This window comes from Stylophora pistillata, chromosome 14 (genome assembly GCF_964205215.1).
Source record: "Stylophora pistillata chromosome 14, jaStyPist1.2, whole genome shotgun sequence".
Taxonomy (NCBI): Eukaryota; Metazoa; Cnidaria; class Anthozoa; order Scleractinia; family Pocilloporidae; genus Stylophora; species Stylophora pistillata.
Window position 1 is genome coordinate 5923761 of NC_142532.1, and position 15010 is coordinate 5938770.

The 15010-nt window shown below is 38.2% G+C and overlaps 1 protein-coding gene across 4 annotated transcripts; it reads left to right on the plus strand.

Moving 5' to 3' along the window:
- Positions 1-134: 134 nt before the first annotated feature.
- On the plus strand, positions 135-14984 carry LOC111332713 (uncharacterized). 4 transcript variants are annotated; one of them, XM_088744254.1, is made up of 11 exons: positions 135-217; positions 1765-1912; positions 2646-2771; positions 5311-5369; positions 5971-6232; positions 6879-7066; positions 7716-10892; positions 11330-11463; positions 11762-11928; positions 12443-12645; positions 12940-14984. In XM_088744254.1, the coding sequence occupies exons 1-11, from the start codon at positions 197-199 to the stop codon at positions 12964-12966; spliced, it is 4512 nt and encodes a 1503-aa protein (XP_088600380.1). In that variant the 5' UTR covers positions 135-196; the 3' UTR covers positions 12967-14984. The 4 variants fall into 4 exon arrangements, with proteins under 4 accessions (XP_088600380.1, XP_088600379.1, XP_022793861.2 ...); XM_088744253.1 differs by lacking the exon at positions 135-217 and adding an exon at positions 236-1089 and having other exon boundaries at positions 2646-2772; positions 5315-5369; XM_022938126.2 differs by lacking the exon at positions 135-217 and adding an exon at positions 236-1089.
- The last annotated feature ends 26 nt before the right edge of the window (positions 14985-15010 follow it).

Below are 15010 nucleotides of genomic sequence, written 5' to 3' on the forward strand. Positions count from 1 at the left end.
TTTAGGGAATAATTTTCATAGAATTACTTTAAAAATTGAATTTTTTATGTGTCTGGGATAAAATTACAAGGTTTAAGTAACACAAGGGATGAAAAAATATCCGGTGCAAAAAGGTCTTCAAACAATGAATCCCATCCCTACCCCTAACGGTTTTACTCTGACTTGTGGTCGCGATGCACTGTGGATTGTAAACAATATGGCCGGAGCGGAAAGAAGGGTGAGTAAAATTTCAAGAGCAGTGTTTGTCGCTTGTTTTGTTGCAGTCGAAAGCTCGTTTGTAACTTCTGTCCACGTTATTATCACATTAATTAAGGGCTCTTTTCAATGACAGAGGATTTTAGGCTGTACAGTTTTAAAATAGAAAACCGCCACCGGAAATTTGACTACGGAAGAATATTGGACCATATTTTTATGTCCTTTGTTTTTGATATGCCTGAATGAATTTTAGTCTAAATGAAATGGCGCTATTCGGTGAAAGCGCGGCACTCAAATTTTACGATAAAGAAAAAAAAAGATGATCCACGGAAAATGTAAATGTTTGATTTCCCAAGAGGATTGATGGAGTATTCTAAAGAGTTGTTGCGAAATGAACTTCTATTCAAATATTACGATAGTTTTCGCATCTATCCGTTAATTCCCGCGTCGCAAAGACGACTTTGATTTCATGCGCCTATCTAGAGACTTGATTTAAATGAGTAATTCTTTTGCCTAAGTGTAATCTTTTCACATGGAATTATAGGTTACGATCTGGAGGCAAGTTATAATTAATTTAATCTATCTACCTTTGAAATCGATCAACATCACGTATGTAACCTATATCGCAGTTTTGATTACAGCTGATCAGATGCAGTGACTAATATCCTAAAAAAATATATTTATGTACATACAGTTTCTCTCTATTTAGCAACAATTCTTCGTGCCGCAGTCAAAGCCAATATCTGAATATGTTTGCAAGCATTAACAACAAGTTACTTGTTGGAGTATTTGTCACTAAACAACTCAGAAGCTATGTTGTGTGTTAAGGCTAATCGTAAAAGCAATTATGAAAGTGTTGGCAGCAGTAAAAGTGTCAGTAATGTGCCCATGAAGGTAATTTTTATCAAATGTTGTTAAAGATGATTTTGCATGTCTCATCTTTCAAGAAATTCCCTTGAGTCTACCTGTAGCATAATTTACACTTTGGGTCAATTTTTTATTGTTTTGTTAGGTCCTTTCTTCTCATTTTGAAAGAATGTAACACAGGTGTTAATTTGAAGTAGCAGGTTCATGTCTTTTGAAATGTAAATTTTTTATGACATCCATTGTAGCATTTTGATGCCAGTTGTGTGAGGTTGGTATAATTATATCTGAAGAAAAATGTCTGTTGTCGATGTTGTTTGCCTAGTATGGATTGCCGACATTTACGCTCTGTAATTAGATTAAATGTATTCCTCTACAATTCCTGACAGTTATGCTAATTTGTTGTAACCTTTCTGTTGTTTTTTTGGCATCTTCCCACACAGCAGGCATTTCTCTGCCCTTAATTTGTTATGTTAAGCAATTCTTAAGCTTGACAATAGCAAAATTAACTATCCTTTGAAATTAAAGCGGTTCTTGAAATATATGGTTAGTCAGAACAAACACTTTTACCTGTAATTGTACATACTATAACATTCACCACAGCACTTGAAAATTTGTTCTTGTGATTAGCCTTTTCTTGACACAATTTAGATATTTGCATTCTTTGCATGCCTAATATTTATCAAGCTGATTTTTGCTGTTTAGCTGAGACTCAAAGTTTACCTGGATGAAGAGCAGCAAGTGGCAGAAATATTTGTTACACAAGTGACGAAATGCAAAGATATAGTGCAAAGGTTGCAACGGCAGATCCAGGAGACTGATTGCTATCTGATAGAAGTATGGCAAGGATGTGGTAGGTTTGACATTGTTGATACACATCTTTACGAACTTAAAATCAACTCTTCTTTAAGCTGGTAACAATTGTTAGAAATTTTTTTCATAGAGAACTAAAATAGCAGCACTTTTAGTGCATTAATCTCTTTCATGCATCATTTGCAGCAATATCATCTGCTTTTGCTAGGAAATGCAAGTGGCCCTCTGCCAGTGTGTATACTTCTTCATGCATACCAGTTAGATTTGTACATTTATGAATAATTTTCTATTTTTGTACTTGTCTATTGTCTAGATTGTTTTCATAAAAATTGTATCTTTGGTTCTCTAACTGCTATCACTCCATGAAATTTGACCTGTGGAAGTTGAAAACACTCAATATTTTTAATATTTTAATTTGTTGGCAAACCTAAAATGATTAAATTAAGATACAGGCATGGATTAGACTCAAAATGTCAAACAGGAATGTGCTTGAAATTGGCTAGGGCCACACTGGATAAACAAAAGAAAAGGCACTCATTTGTAATTAAAGAAATGTTGTAATATTTTAGCACATTGCCTTTTATTAAACCAAATACAGCATCTCCTCTACTAATATTGAATTTTTCAAATTAGGAACAGGTTACAGGTAAAATTTCTGATAAAGAAGAATTTTTTAACCCATCTGTTTTTATGCCATTGTTTAAAGGCCATGAAAGCCTGAATTATAACTTTTATGTTCTGGATCTTAGCTATAGTTTTTGTTTCTTCCTAAGAACGTCTTGTACCTGATAGTGAGTCGATCTTTAGCACTTTACTTGAGTGGGGAAGCGATCTGGATGATGTGAAGTTTTATCTAAAACCAAGAGAGGAGATACCATCTTACTCACAAGCTGTTAATGGTAGGATATTAAGTAATTTTAATTATTGCCTTGGGTATCATTCAGTTAGAGCTTTGAGAAAGGAATGTCTTCATGCACTTTGGATCAGTTACAAATTTTTTACCTTTTTTTGTCATTGTGTGAATAAAGATTGATGCTGTATATATTATTTTAAACCTTATTCCATGACTTGCTTTGAGTGCTTTTGTTTTTTTGTTTTGGTTTTTATTTTCTTTTTTTCATTCTCAAGGGCATTCCATGCAATTTTTTGTTTCTGGATGCCTTCTAACTCATTCTTTGGAAATTTTTAAAAAAAAAAAAAAACAAAATTTCAGAAGCAATATCTGATGAGAAAAATTTTGCTATTGAAGTAAATTCACCCTGCAGTTTTAATGTACTTGTGTAGAAATGTGATCCAGACTATCTTAACAATTTGAAAAAAATCTTTCAAACCTAATTTTTTACCTAGTAACTGTCAGATACAGTACACACCCGCATATAAGAACACATGGATTAAGAACATCAGGCTGAAATTTTGCAAATAAAGCACCATTTTTATAAGAACAAAATCAGCCTGGAAATATAAAATGTTCTTATAAAATGGATAAGACATTAAAAAAATTTCAGATCCTACAGAAGGCCTGCTGCCAGATAACTACAGCTCCTCAGCTGTGATGCTGTTTTGCATTTGTTTTGAGCTTTTTTCCCTTCAAATTATCTAGTTACTTGTAGGGAGACATACAGTACTGTGCTATTCTTAATACACCTCGATGTTGTCAAAATAATATAATTTGATATAAGCATCAAGTCCTTGCACCTGCATGTCCTGTAGCTAATGATACACTATTATGCTGGAAATAAGTTGCATTCATGTGCTAACGACCATTGTTTCTTTTCAAGAGTACAAAGCAGTGAAGCAAAAGACATTCAAAAATAAAAGCATAAAAACCTTAAGCATGCAAATTAGAATACATGGTGTCTTGTGTACAGTCATAATTGCTCCATATCAGCATTTAGTCCATGCATGTTTACCAATCAAATTCAAGTAAAACAATGACTTGTTGGTTGCTTGCTCTTGTATTTTTGTCCCCTTCATAATTTAGGCTTAAACTCAACACTTCTGTACCGTGCTCAGCTTCCAGTTGTAATTTGACTCAGTGTTTTTTTTTTCTGTAATTTAAATATGCTAATTTAATCTCAAGCATTTTTTTGCATTGTTACAGTTCTGAATTCCAACAACAAAATTTAAGAACAATTTAAGAACAATTTAAGAACACCTTCAGGCTGATTTTTCACTAAGCACTCGATAATAAGAACCTGATCAGCCTGACCTCCAAAATCATGTGTTCTTATATGCAGGTGTTTACTGTATAAATTATGTCTGTTAAGAAGTGTTTTAGAGAAGTGACACATGAAGTGCAACAGAATGTGTCATTGATGTTCTTATAATTTTTTGACGTCTCCTGCGATCTGTTGCTGGCAGTGACTGCACAGACCCACAGCAATATAGAATCCATATATTTTATATGATAATTATCTAAATGGTGATGTACATCATCCAAAGTGCATCTGCCCTCCAATAGATCTTAAGTAAGAACTAATTGATGTGGTGTAAATTCAGCTTCTTAGATACTTCCAGATCTGTTTTGCCATTCAAAGTACAGTCAGACCTTGATTATCTGGACCTCCAGATTTCTCAATTTTTCATACTTTTTTTCTCTGGTCCCAATTTTATCATAAATATTTATTTATCTAGTTATGATCAAGATCTGCAGCCATATTCTTTTTAAAACTACAGTGCTGAAAAGTGAAGTAGAAGCGAGTTTATTTCACTTTCAAAAAGCAAAAGCAGTGCTCACACGCATCATAACTAATAATAAAAGAGCATTCAAATGACGTCTGATTGGCTTAGAGTTGTTTGTTACTTGTAGGTCATATTTTTTTCCAAAACGATTTGTAAATGTTGTGTTTAACAGTCAATTAAATGTTGCTTAATCTTAATGTAATCAGTTTTTGTTCATCAGTAATATTCTTATTCTCAATTATTCAAACCCTCTATTATTTGAACTATTTTATCTTGTCCTAACAAGATAAAATAGTTCAAGTAATAAAATAGCGCTCTATCCATTGAGTTAACCGCCTCCCGGTTAGCTCAATGGATAGAGCGCTGGACTGTTGTGCGGGAGGTCACGGGTTCGAGCTCCGGCTGGATCAACACTCAGGGTCTTAAAATAATTGAGAAGAATATGCTACCTTTCCATAACATCAAGAAATGATTAGATATTCTAGTCTTCTCGGATAGGAATGAATAAATGGAGGTCCTGTCTCCTGCAGGGTTAGGGGCAGGAGACTTTAATTTCCCACGCACAAGATTACTGTGTGATGGATGTCCTCCCCTGGGGTGGGATGGGTGGGTAACAGGACCCCCCGTTGATACCAGTGTTTACTACACTGAAGGGGCTATCCTGTATAAATATAGATGTCTACTCTACTCTACTCTAATTGAGCTTTGATTGTATCTTTATTGACAGGCTCTGTCTTACTTTTTTTTTTAACTTAGGATTATCAAGTCCAAGGGTTAATGGTTTTAAGGAGGAAACACCACTTTCAAGAGATGTTGTAAGATATTGTTTAACCCTCTAAATCTTAGAAGCGATAAACATGTAACTTTTCCCTATAATGACCATACATTATTCAACAAATAGGTAATCAGAATACTGGAACTTTTATCAGGTCGAAGTTGTTCTCTTGGTCTAGCGCCAAATTCTTATCACTTATTTACAAGGAAATGTGTAGCAGCTAGAAAGGAGAATTTATGATTAGATCTTGGGATTTAAAGGGTTAGCATCATAAATGAAAAAAAAAAAAAAAAGAGTATTAGAATAATTCTAATGGTAAGGGGAACCAAAATGGCTAGTTATTTTAAACAAAGTTTAGCCATAGACCACTTTCACTAATGTGATCATGGTAATGAAGGGTTAATCCTGTGTGGTGAACCCCACACTGATAAAAGTTCCCTTGTTGTTGCGTGAAGACCAAAGACCTGATAAAAGTTCCCTTGTTGTTGCGTGACAATTAAGTTCTAGAATATTCTCGAGTTATTGCGTGACATTTAGGGTGGGTTTCGCGTGACATTTAGAGGTGGGTTTCGCGTGACATTTAGATGTGGGTTTCGCCAGGGATTGTTTTTATAATTTTTTATTTTTGGTTTATGTATCAGCTTTTAGGCGGAGGAAGAATATCAGTCAGTGAACTGAAAGAATTTGCTGCTAGACAACAGCAGGAGATTGCAGCCAAAGAAAAAGAACTAAAAGCGAAGCAGGTTCAGTTTATGGAAATGAGGCGGAAATCGCAGAACAAACCTCAGAATCCATTTGTGCAGCAGTTGTCGGCTAAAGCCGATGAACAGGATCAGCGGCTGAGACAATTGCGCCATGCGCAGGACCAAACAGATTCTTATAAACTGAGCAATGGTGCTTTGGGTAAGTTTGGAATTTTAGACTTTTTATCGGCTGCAAGTTTATTCTCCTTGGAAACTGATACACTCTTCTTACATGTTAGTTGTGAGTGTTCTGCATTTGTCGAGAGTTACTTTCTACCACATTTTTGGCCGTCCTCCAAAATGAGCTAGTTAGAAACAAATATTACAACAATCGGGGTAAGAACGCGTTCTATCCCAGAAGTCATTTAGCCAAGGCATTTTCCCGCTCTTTTGTGTGTCAAGCTGCGTTAGACGCATCATGTTTTAGCTAATCAGAATGATTTAAACTTTTAACAGCTATTGAAACGCGAAGAGAGAACCACTCAATTAATATGTGACTTTTCCCGCGTTTTTCACCTGTAGCACCTGTTGTGAAACATTATTAGTTAATTCAAGTCTGTTATGCAGTAGTAGCTGTGGCTAATTTTATTTTCTCAACCTAACCAATCAAAACGGTATATTCCCTAAATGGCTAATTAAATGCAAAGAGCCTACTTCTCAAGTGCTTTTTTCCCGCGCTTTTCACCCGCTGCAAGAATATTGTCATGAATTCCTATTGGCCTAACACAATTTTTCCTACATCGCAACTCTCACTCTCTCGACAGACGTCCTTAGCAACGCTAACAATGAAATTGTCCTTATTTCAGCCGAGGAACTGGAGAATGTACGTTCCCATTTCATGGAGAAAGAAAAGGAGTTAGCAATAGCAGTGGCAAGAGTTGAAAGCCTCACTCAGCAACTGGATAAACAGAGAAAGGGATGGTCTCAGGCAACTCCAAGTCGACAGAAAACGCACCAAGAGCTGGAACTTGAACGACTTAGGAAGGAATTGATGGTAAGAATTAGTCACTCAATTGCCGTGCACCTTTTGTGACGCAAGTGCGCTCTGTGATAGCGAGAACGGATAAATAGCAATTGCTCCTTTTTTCCTCCCCAATATTTCCTTCTATCCGCACAAAAGAGTTCTGTTCACTTGTGACGAAGGTTCTCCCAAGAATGGTCCCCACGGTGGAGAAATTTCAAATCGTCGACCATGTTGTGTGGTACTTAAAGCCAAAAACGGTGATGTTGAGTGCTGATATCATCACTCGGTCAATTTAAGTCCCCTGTCTATCTCTATTTGTTCGTTCCCAGCTGCTCAACCGGGATCGAGGCAACGACTTGTTTTTAAAACAATTAATGCGTACCAGAAGACACTGATACTATTTTGAATGAATTTAGCGCAATACGGTTGAGATGGAATTCATTTTCGGAGTGTAAGGCGTCACGCTCTCCGCCAAGCAGATGCCAAAACCAAAACCAATCGCGACTTGGTCACTCGCGTTTTTCTCGTGTTTTTCCCGCGTTTCTTCCGCGTTTTGCGAAGTTTGCTTGTTTTGACTTTGTCCTCATTGTTTCCTGGCGATAATTTCCTTTCTTCTGACTTGCCGTTGTGATTTCTCAATTGAAATTCACCTTATTAATAATTCTTCTTTTATTTTTAGACTCGGAACGAATTGAATCATCAGCAAAGCGTGCAGATCCAATCCCAGAAACAACTTCTCGCCGAAAAACACAAAGAACTGTTTGAACTTGACGCCCAAATTGACAGGCACACCAATAATATACGGCAAAAAAGATCCCAGGGTAACCACATCTCTGCTTCGAACCATCACATCGTGAATGGTGTCACTTCACCCACAGACGAACCAGATTTTGTTGAGATGGATTACAGTAGTCTAAGGAGCTTCTCGAAACGACAGAATAAAACTAACAACGCCGAGTCTAAAAGCGGAAACGGAAGTTCTCCTATTACTTCCGGTTCCTTTCGCGGACGCGGTCGTAACGCCAGAAAGTTAGAAACGCTGCTTGAAGTAGAAGAGGAAGTTTCTGACGGTCACGTAAGTAATAAATCGTCTACGGAAGACCTAACACAAGGACCAGGACCACCGAGAGCGTCACGCGTGACAGAGCTGAAATCACTCTTTGAAGCAGAAGCTGTGGCGTCTGCTAAGATGGCAAGTCGGTTTCCTAGTCCTGCCCGTCGTGTGGATCCCGAAGGAGTTGAAGCGCTTCCTAAACTGGCTGGTTTCGACTGTTTGCATGCAGTAGGTGAAAATCGTTCTGACAACGGAAGTGATTTCTTTTACTGTTCGTCCTTGAAGTCAAAAACATCTCATGAAAACGAAGAGAAACAGATATCCACTTCACAGGAGGAAGCCTTTGAGGTTTCGCCTTTGTTAGAACCAAAACCTGAGCCAGCGTCCAATGGCATGGAGAGTTCAAGTCCTAGTGATGGAGAAGATTTTTCTGGAAATAGTTCTCCTTTGTCATCAGCGTCATCGTCCTCTTCGTCATCAAATTCGTCCACCTCCAAAGCTGCAGTCTTTGCTATTACAGGCGTTGTTAAGAAGCCAAGGAACTTCTCGCCTCAATCAGAGAAACTACAGTCACAATTCTCTGAATCTTTTTCGCCGCAACGCGCACCTAAAGGACTTCCTAATGGGAACAAGTTTGAAAACTCTAGAGCTCAGCCAGAGCAGCCAGTTCGTGGTGTTTTAACACCAAAAAGTAACGATGGAAATTCTCCATTGCAAGCTCGCCTGGTCAAATCAGAAGGCTTTTCAACAAAGAATGAAAATGTTGGTACCCTGGCACGACCGACGGTGCTTGATTTTTCAAGATCAAGAATGAAACCTCAACAACCAGTAGAAGAAAGTGCTCAGAATAACCAAATGATTGGTAGTAAAGTCGAAGAACAATTTTCCAATCAAACCGAAGTGGAATCTTTAGCGACCAAACTTGAAGAATTCAATTTAAGGAGTACAACACCAGCTGCGAGTGCGCAAATAGGTGGCGATGTGGGAAACGATTTCAAACGGACTGAGCTGAAATCTATGGATTCATCGGTTAAATCTGGGAAGATGCAGTTGTCTCGGCTTCGGTATTCAACAGGCACTTCGGTAAACAGCGCTCTACTGCCACAAAATGTGATGGAAAACAGCGAATCAGAAAAAAACGCGAAGGATTTATCGTCAAAACGAAACAAGAAAACAGCCCTAACAGATGCTACAAGGACAAATAACATGGAAAATTCATCGCATGCTTCACTGCAACGGTTATCGCAAAACCCTATCAAAACAAACAGCCATGCTGAGAGAGAAGATTCGTTGGATTTTGGACCCTCAAGCGAAAAGAAAAGATCTGAACAAACCTCAAACAGAAACAATGAAACTGATAGCTCAAGAATGTTCTATGAAACACAAAATAATGATAACTTGACGGCTGATGCAGCGAGAAATCCGCCATTAGTGTTCCGACCAATATCTTACCGCGCGAAGAAGTCAGCTATATCTGCCGATCGATCCGAGCTCGGTTCAGCGATTTCTAATTCGGTATCCACTCGTGGCAAGTCGTCTTCACTTACGAAGATAACGGTGACGCCATCTGCTTCTTATTATAATGAGAGGGATACGAACATTCCCGAGCAACGTTCGCCTGTTCCGACGAGTAAACGATCTAGGTTTATGTTTCACGGCGTGGCTCCGACTTCTTCCGAAGGTGAAAGTTTACTTAGTGGCACTTCTAACGAGAGTAACGAGAAAGAACGTAAGGAATTCGGAGACGATGAAAATTTGGATAGGAAAACCGGACTCATAAATACACAGACAGATAATAAAGCACAAGGAAACACAAATGCTCGTCCCAATTCCAAACAAGTCGTTTCGTCATTCAATATACAGCTATCAAGTCGGGGTAAAAAAGCGAAAGAAGGACAGGAAGAAATTTCTTCGCCTGAGAAAATGAGTAGATCTCATCCAGGGGAAGAAAATAATGAATCTTCGGAACCTGTCTCATCAAGAAGGAAAATCTTCGACGGTAAAGAACCCACTGACGACAAAGGTCGACTCAGTTCCAAAAATGAACGAATTAACTCCGAAAGAAACCGAGCACCTCCCGAAATCGGGCCATTTTATCACGACAGGGATAATTTAAAACCCGAAAGTGGTCGACTTAGCTCCGGAGTTGGTAGACAAGATAGCGAAAGTATCCGAATTAGTCCGAAAGGCGGTAGTGATGGAGCGATCACAAACACACCAATTGATTCATATTCCGAACTTTCCTTATCTTCGACTACAAATGTTCCGAATGCTGGAGGTAATTTTCAAAAAAGCCAAATTCAACAAGCATGTTTGTTCAAAAATGTGTTCTTTTCCTCAGAAGATGGGATCCCTGGGTCCAACGCTGAACTGAGGCCAAAAGATTCATATAATAAAAATGACACTCTTCCAGGAACCAACCAAGGTCAAAGAAACCTGGAAACAAAAGAAAATGTAACAGTAAAAGATTTCCCAGTTGATATCAATAATATCAGTACAGCGACACCCTTGTCTGTAAACGGAGATATCGGACTGGCTAGTCAGTTGAATAACTCCTTATCAGAACCCCCCCAAGGAAAGCAGACTATCGATGACACTTCCAAGGTCGCACAAGCGAATGGAGATGTACCCTGTAATTCTTTAGAAAACTTGTCCAGCAGTCCTACTGAGAAAGCTCCTACGCCTGCGCAGAAGACTTCTAAAAAGAAGAAGCCGAGACGCGTCAGCCTTGACCCACACGCTGTATTGCTGGATGCTGCGGTTGAGGGAGAACTGGATCTAGTTAAACAAGTCGTTCGTGAGGTACTGATCTGAAATATGACACCTTCGATTCATTCTTTTCTCCCTTTCTTTCTCTCTCTCGCTCTCGTTCCTTTCTTTTTTTTTTCACATTTCTGGGGTGTCTTCCCTTCTCTATCCACCCACCCCTCCCAGCTACACGTTCGTCGCGACTCCAAATTTTTTTGTCTCTAAGCCCGGGTTGCCTAGGGCTGCCTTCAACAACTAGAATTGATTAACGTCAACCTGTATCTTCCCCTCAAAATTCTTATACTTTGTTCAGTAAACAGGTAAGAAGAATAGACAAAATTATCAGCTGGGAGGTTAAATCTTTTTATAATACAATATTCTCCCAAAAAATATGCTTAGAAGTGTATATAAGGTAGAAGGGAGAGTTTGAAATCGAATATTTGGAGTTCAAAGGTTAGGCAACTGACTGGTATCATTATCGTGTTTGTCAGGTGGATGATCCCAATAAACCGAACAATGATGGTATCACAGCTCTTCACAATGCCGTTTGCGCAAGTCACGATGAAGTGGTTCAATTTCTTGTGGAATTCGGTGTGGATATCAACTCTCCAGACTCGCATGGATGGTGTGAAAATATTAAGTTTAAACTTAAATTTTAACTTATCGTAAACTCACATCGCTGTTGATAATGTGGATTGGAACGTAAGCCTCGTAACCCTCATGGCCAACGAGAGCACAAAGTAAAAAAACAAACAAACAAACAGACAAACAAACTGAAGCGCAGGAAAGTGTGACCTTCAATCTCCCAGACTGAAACCTCTCTTAGACTCGCGTTCGTGAAATATTTTTACTTTTACTTTTTTATAAATGTTTTAATTTTGTGTAAATGTTTTCTTTGTTATCTTTTTTTTTCCACCGCATAGGACTCCACTTCACTGTGCAGCCGCTAACAACGCCACAGAGCTGGCTCGCTTCTTGAATGAACATGGCGCTTGTATTTTCGCTGCTACTTCACTTGAGAAGAAAACTCCCATGCAATGCTGCGAGCGTGGTGTACCTGGTTACTTCAGCTGTATGAAATACTTGAACGGTGAGTCATTTTATATGTCTCTGTGTGTTTTCTCTGTTTGTTTGTTAGTTTCGTGTTGGACGAAATGGCAGGGCAGGAAGAAGAGTTGAGGACGTTAAGCCGGTGTCAGACACAGCAATCAAACGCCTGCGAATTTGCGAACACTATAGGCGTGCAAGTTGTCTCCGGTGACGAGTAACAAACGACTGCGAAAGCCAGGGAGCCCGCCATGGTGTTTTAAAAGCGTGAACGTTTTTTGGTCAAACCAAAACAGAATGGTAAATCGACAGGATATCCGTATTTGAAGTTTTGAGCTCCAAAAGTCTCAAGAGTTACTCTTCCCTTCTATTGTTTTCGTTTAAACGATTTCTATCAACGTTTCTAATTTTCTTTCGCCCAATTTGCTCTTATGTTTGTTTTATCGTGTTTACAAACACACAATGTTAAGCTGTTCACTCAACTCTCTACCCATCACGTAAGAGTGGCGTAGCCAATCAGAGTGCAACATTTACACTCTAAAGACTGTTTCTTTCAGATGTTCAGGAAAACTTCGGACTCGTTAATGACGGTCGAGTTTACGCCCTCTACACCTACACAGCTGTTAAGGACGACGAGTTGAGCTTTGAATGTGGCGAGGAATTACTGGTACTAACGCGGGGAGATGAGACCGAGAAGGAATGGTGGTGGGCCAGGAACAACCGCGAGGAGACTGGGTATATACCGAGAAATTTACTTGGGGTAGGTAATACCTTTCTTATTCTGGTTCTGATTTTCATGCGTAGTACTAACATTTCCTTTTTACTCTCTTCGTAATCTTATCCTCCATTATATCTTTTAATATAGACGAGGTCCCCTGAAGCCTAATGTTCATATTCGCAATTCTTTGTACCGTTGGTAGAATGAGTAGATTTTGTCATGAAAAGGATCAGGGCCTTTCGCTGCAATCCCCGCCCCCCGCCCCACCCCCACCCAAATTTCCTTCTCCCGCTTGTACAATATTAATGCTTTACTCTGTTTATTTCCTTGTTTCAGTTACACCCCAGAATTTCGCCCGTTTGACGAGGAAGAAGGAACGTTAGTTCAGACAAATTGAACAACAATGACAACTACTACTTAGCTTGCTCAGTGACGGTGACGAAACGAAAAGGCAACGTCTTTTAACGGTATTTCAACCGCACGCTATTGGCAAATCGGAAATCAACAGCTATCGGCATGCCTTGAAGTTTCTCATGGCATATGCAGTAATGATCAAATTTATGTTTTGCGTGACAAAAACTAAAATACGCTCGATTGCAAAAAAACGTTGGCTCGATTACCAGCCGCTGGTCTCGCGCTCCTCTCCCTCCTCAGGCAGGAACGAAAAAGACCGGACTCGAGAGAGCGGTGGAAATCGAGCCTACAAAAAACGCTGACACCTGAAAAGCGTTGGTAATGAGCGAGGAGACCTTGAGGTACACTGGTTTTTGTACATGATAATCAAAACAAGTTGCATGTGGTAAATGATAGAAGCCATCCATGCTATCCTGGAAGAGAAAAATACTTATGGACAAAGGTTTGCCATGAAAAATGGAAAAAAAAAATAAAGCACTGAGTACGTAACCGTGCGAACATTTCTCCGAAGCCGTTGGGTCTTAAAATGCTTTTAATGAAGGATGAGACCCAACAGCATCATGGGTATACACGATAACCTCAATTAATTGCACACGGTAAAGGTGAAAGCTAGCTCAGTTTTCCAAACAGGAATTAAATATTATGAAAGAGATTTGCCTTAAAGAATTGGAAAAATAAATATGTTTGTTTTAATATTCAAACACTGCCTATTAAAAAAAGCAATCAGGTTACAATGTTCATAATTCATGTTTTTTTGTTGCCAACATTACTAAAGTGCAGTGTATAAAACCATAAGTTAGATCACAGGCGGCCCAAGCTCTCTTTGAGAACCACACAAGGAACACAATTTGCCTATTTATAAGGATTTGTATGGGATTTTCTACAAGATATCCAAAGAGATAGTTAAAAGTGAAAATTTTAAATAAAAATGGCTTACCTTGTTCCATAAGTGTGTTGTTTGCTCCTGGTGTCGTTATTTTACTGATTTCACTTGATTTAAGCGTTTTTTTTAAAATCCTGGTTCTCTACCACATAAAGTCTTCTCTTCATAATGTGGTAGAAAACCAGGATTAAAAAAAAAAAACGCTTAAATCAAGTGAAATCGGTAAAATAACGACACCAGGAGCAAACAACACACATATGGAACAAGGTAAGCCATTTTTATTTAATATTTTCACTTTTAACTATCTCTGTGGATATCTTGTAGAAAATCCCATACAAATCTTTATAAATATGCAGATTGTGTTCCTTGTGTGGTTCTCAAAGAGAGTTTGGGCCGCCTGTGATTAGATTGTGCATTAAGATCCGACCAGAAACGCAGTGAGTGGTAACTTTATCAGTTACTTTATGGTGATAATAACTTAATGTGCACAAGTAGCAGATTATGTTTTTAGGCGAAGTGACAGGGGATTTTCATTATTCTGATTTAGAATTTGGCACTAGATCACCTTTAAATATTTATAGAAAATAGTATCTATTTATTATTAAAAAAGTAGAACTAGGTAAGATTATTTTTTCACTCAACATAAGGTAGTTCAAAACATGAGCATAATTTTGTAGGGATGGTATTTGCTGGTATATAGATTTAAATGTATTATACATTATTAATGAGTATGCTTATTTCATATTTGAGCACTTAGTGATGGGTGACAATAGAAAAACAAACATAATATACATCTTGTTAATTTGTCTTGGAAAAGTTTAGGTTTCTGTGAAACCAGAGCTCAATGTTGGCAATTGAGGAGTGGTTTTTAAGAACTGGGCTTCTAAGTTAGCGAGATTTGCTGCAATGTCAAATTGCCAGAAAAAGGAACATAACTTTATTGTTGAAAAATCAAGTTACCGGTAGTGATTACATTGTCAAATGTTTTTTCTTAGACTTGAATCAACAGTTTTTCATGAAAGGAAAATATCTTCAACTGAAATTAATGAGTTTATAAATAATAAAGTAATATATAAAGTCACAAGTCTTCCGTGTTTACCATCTATAGAT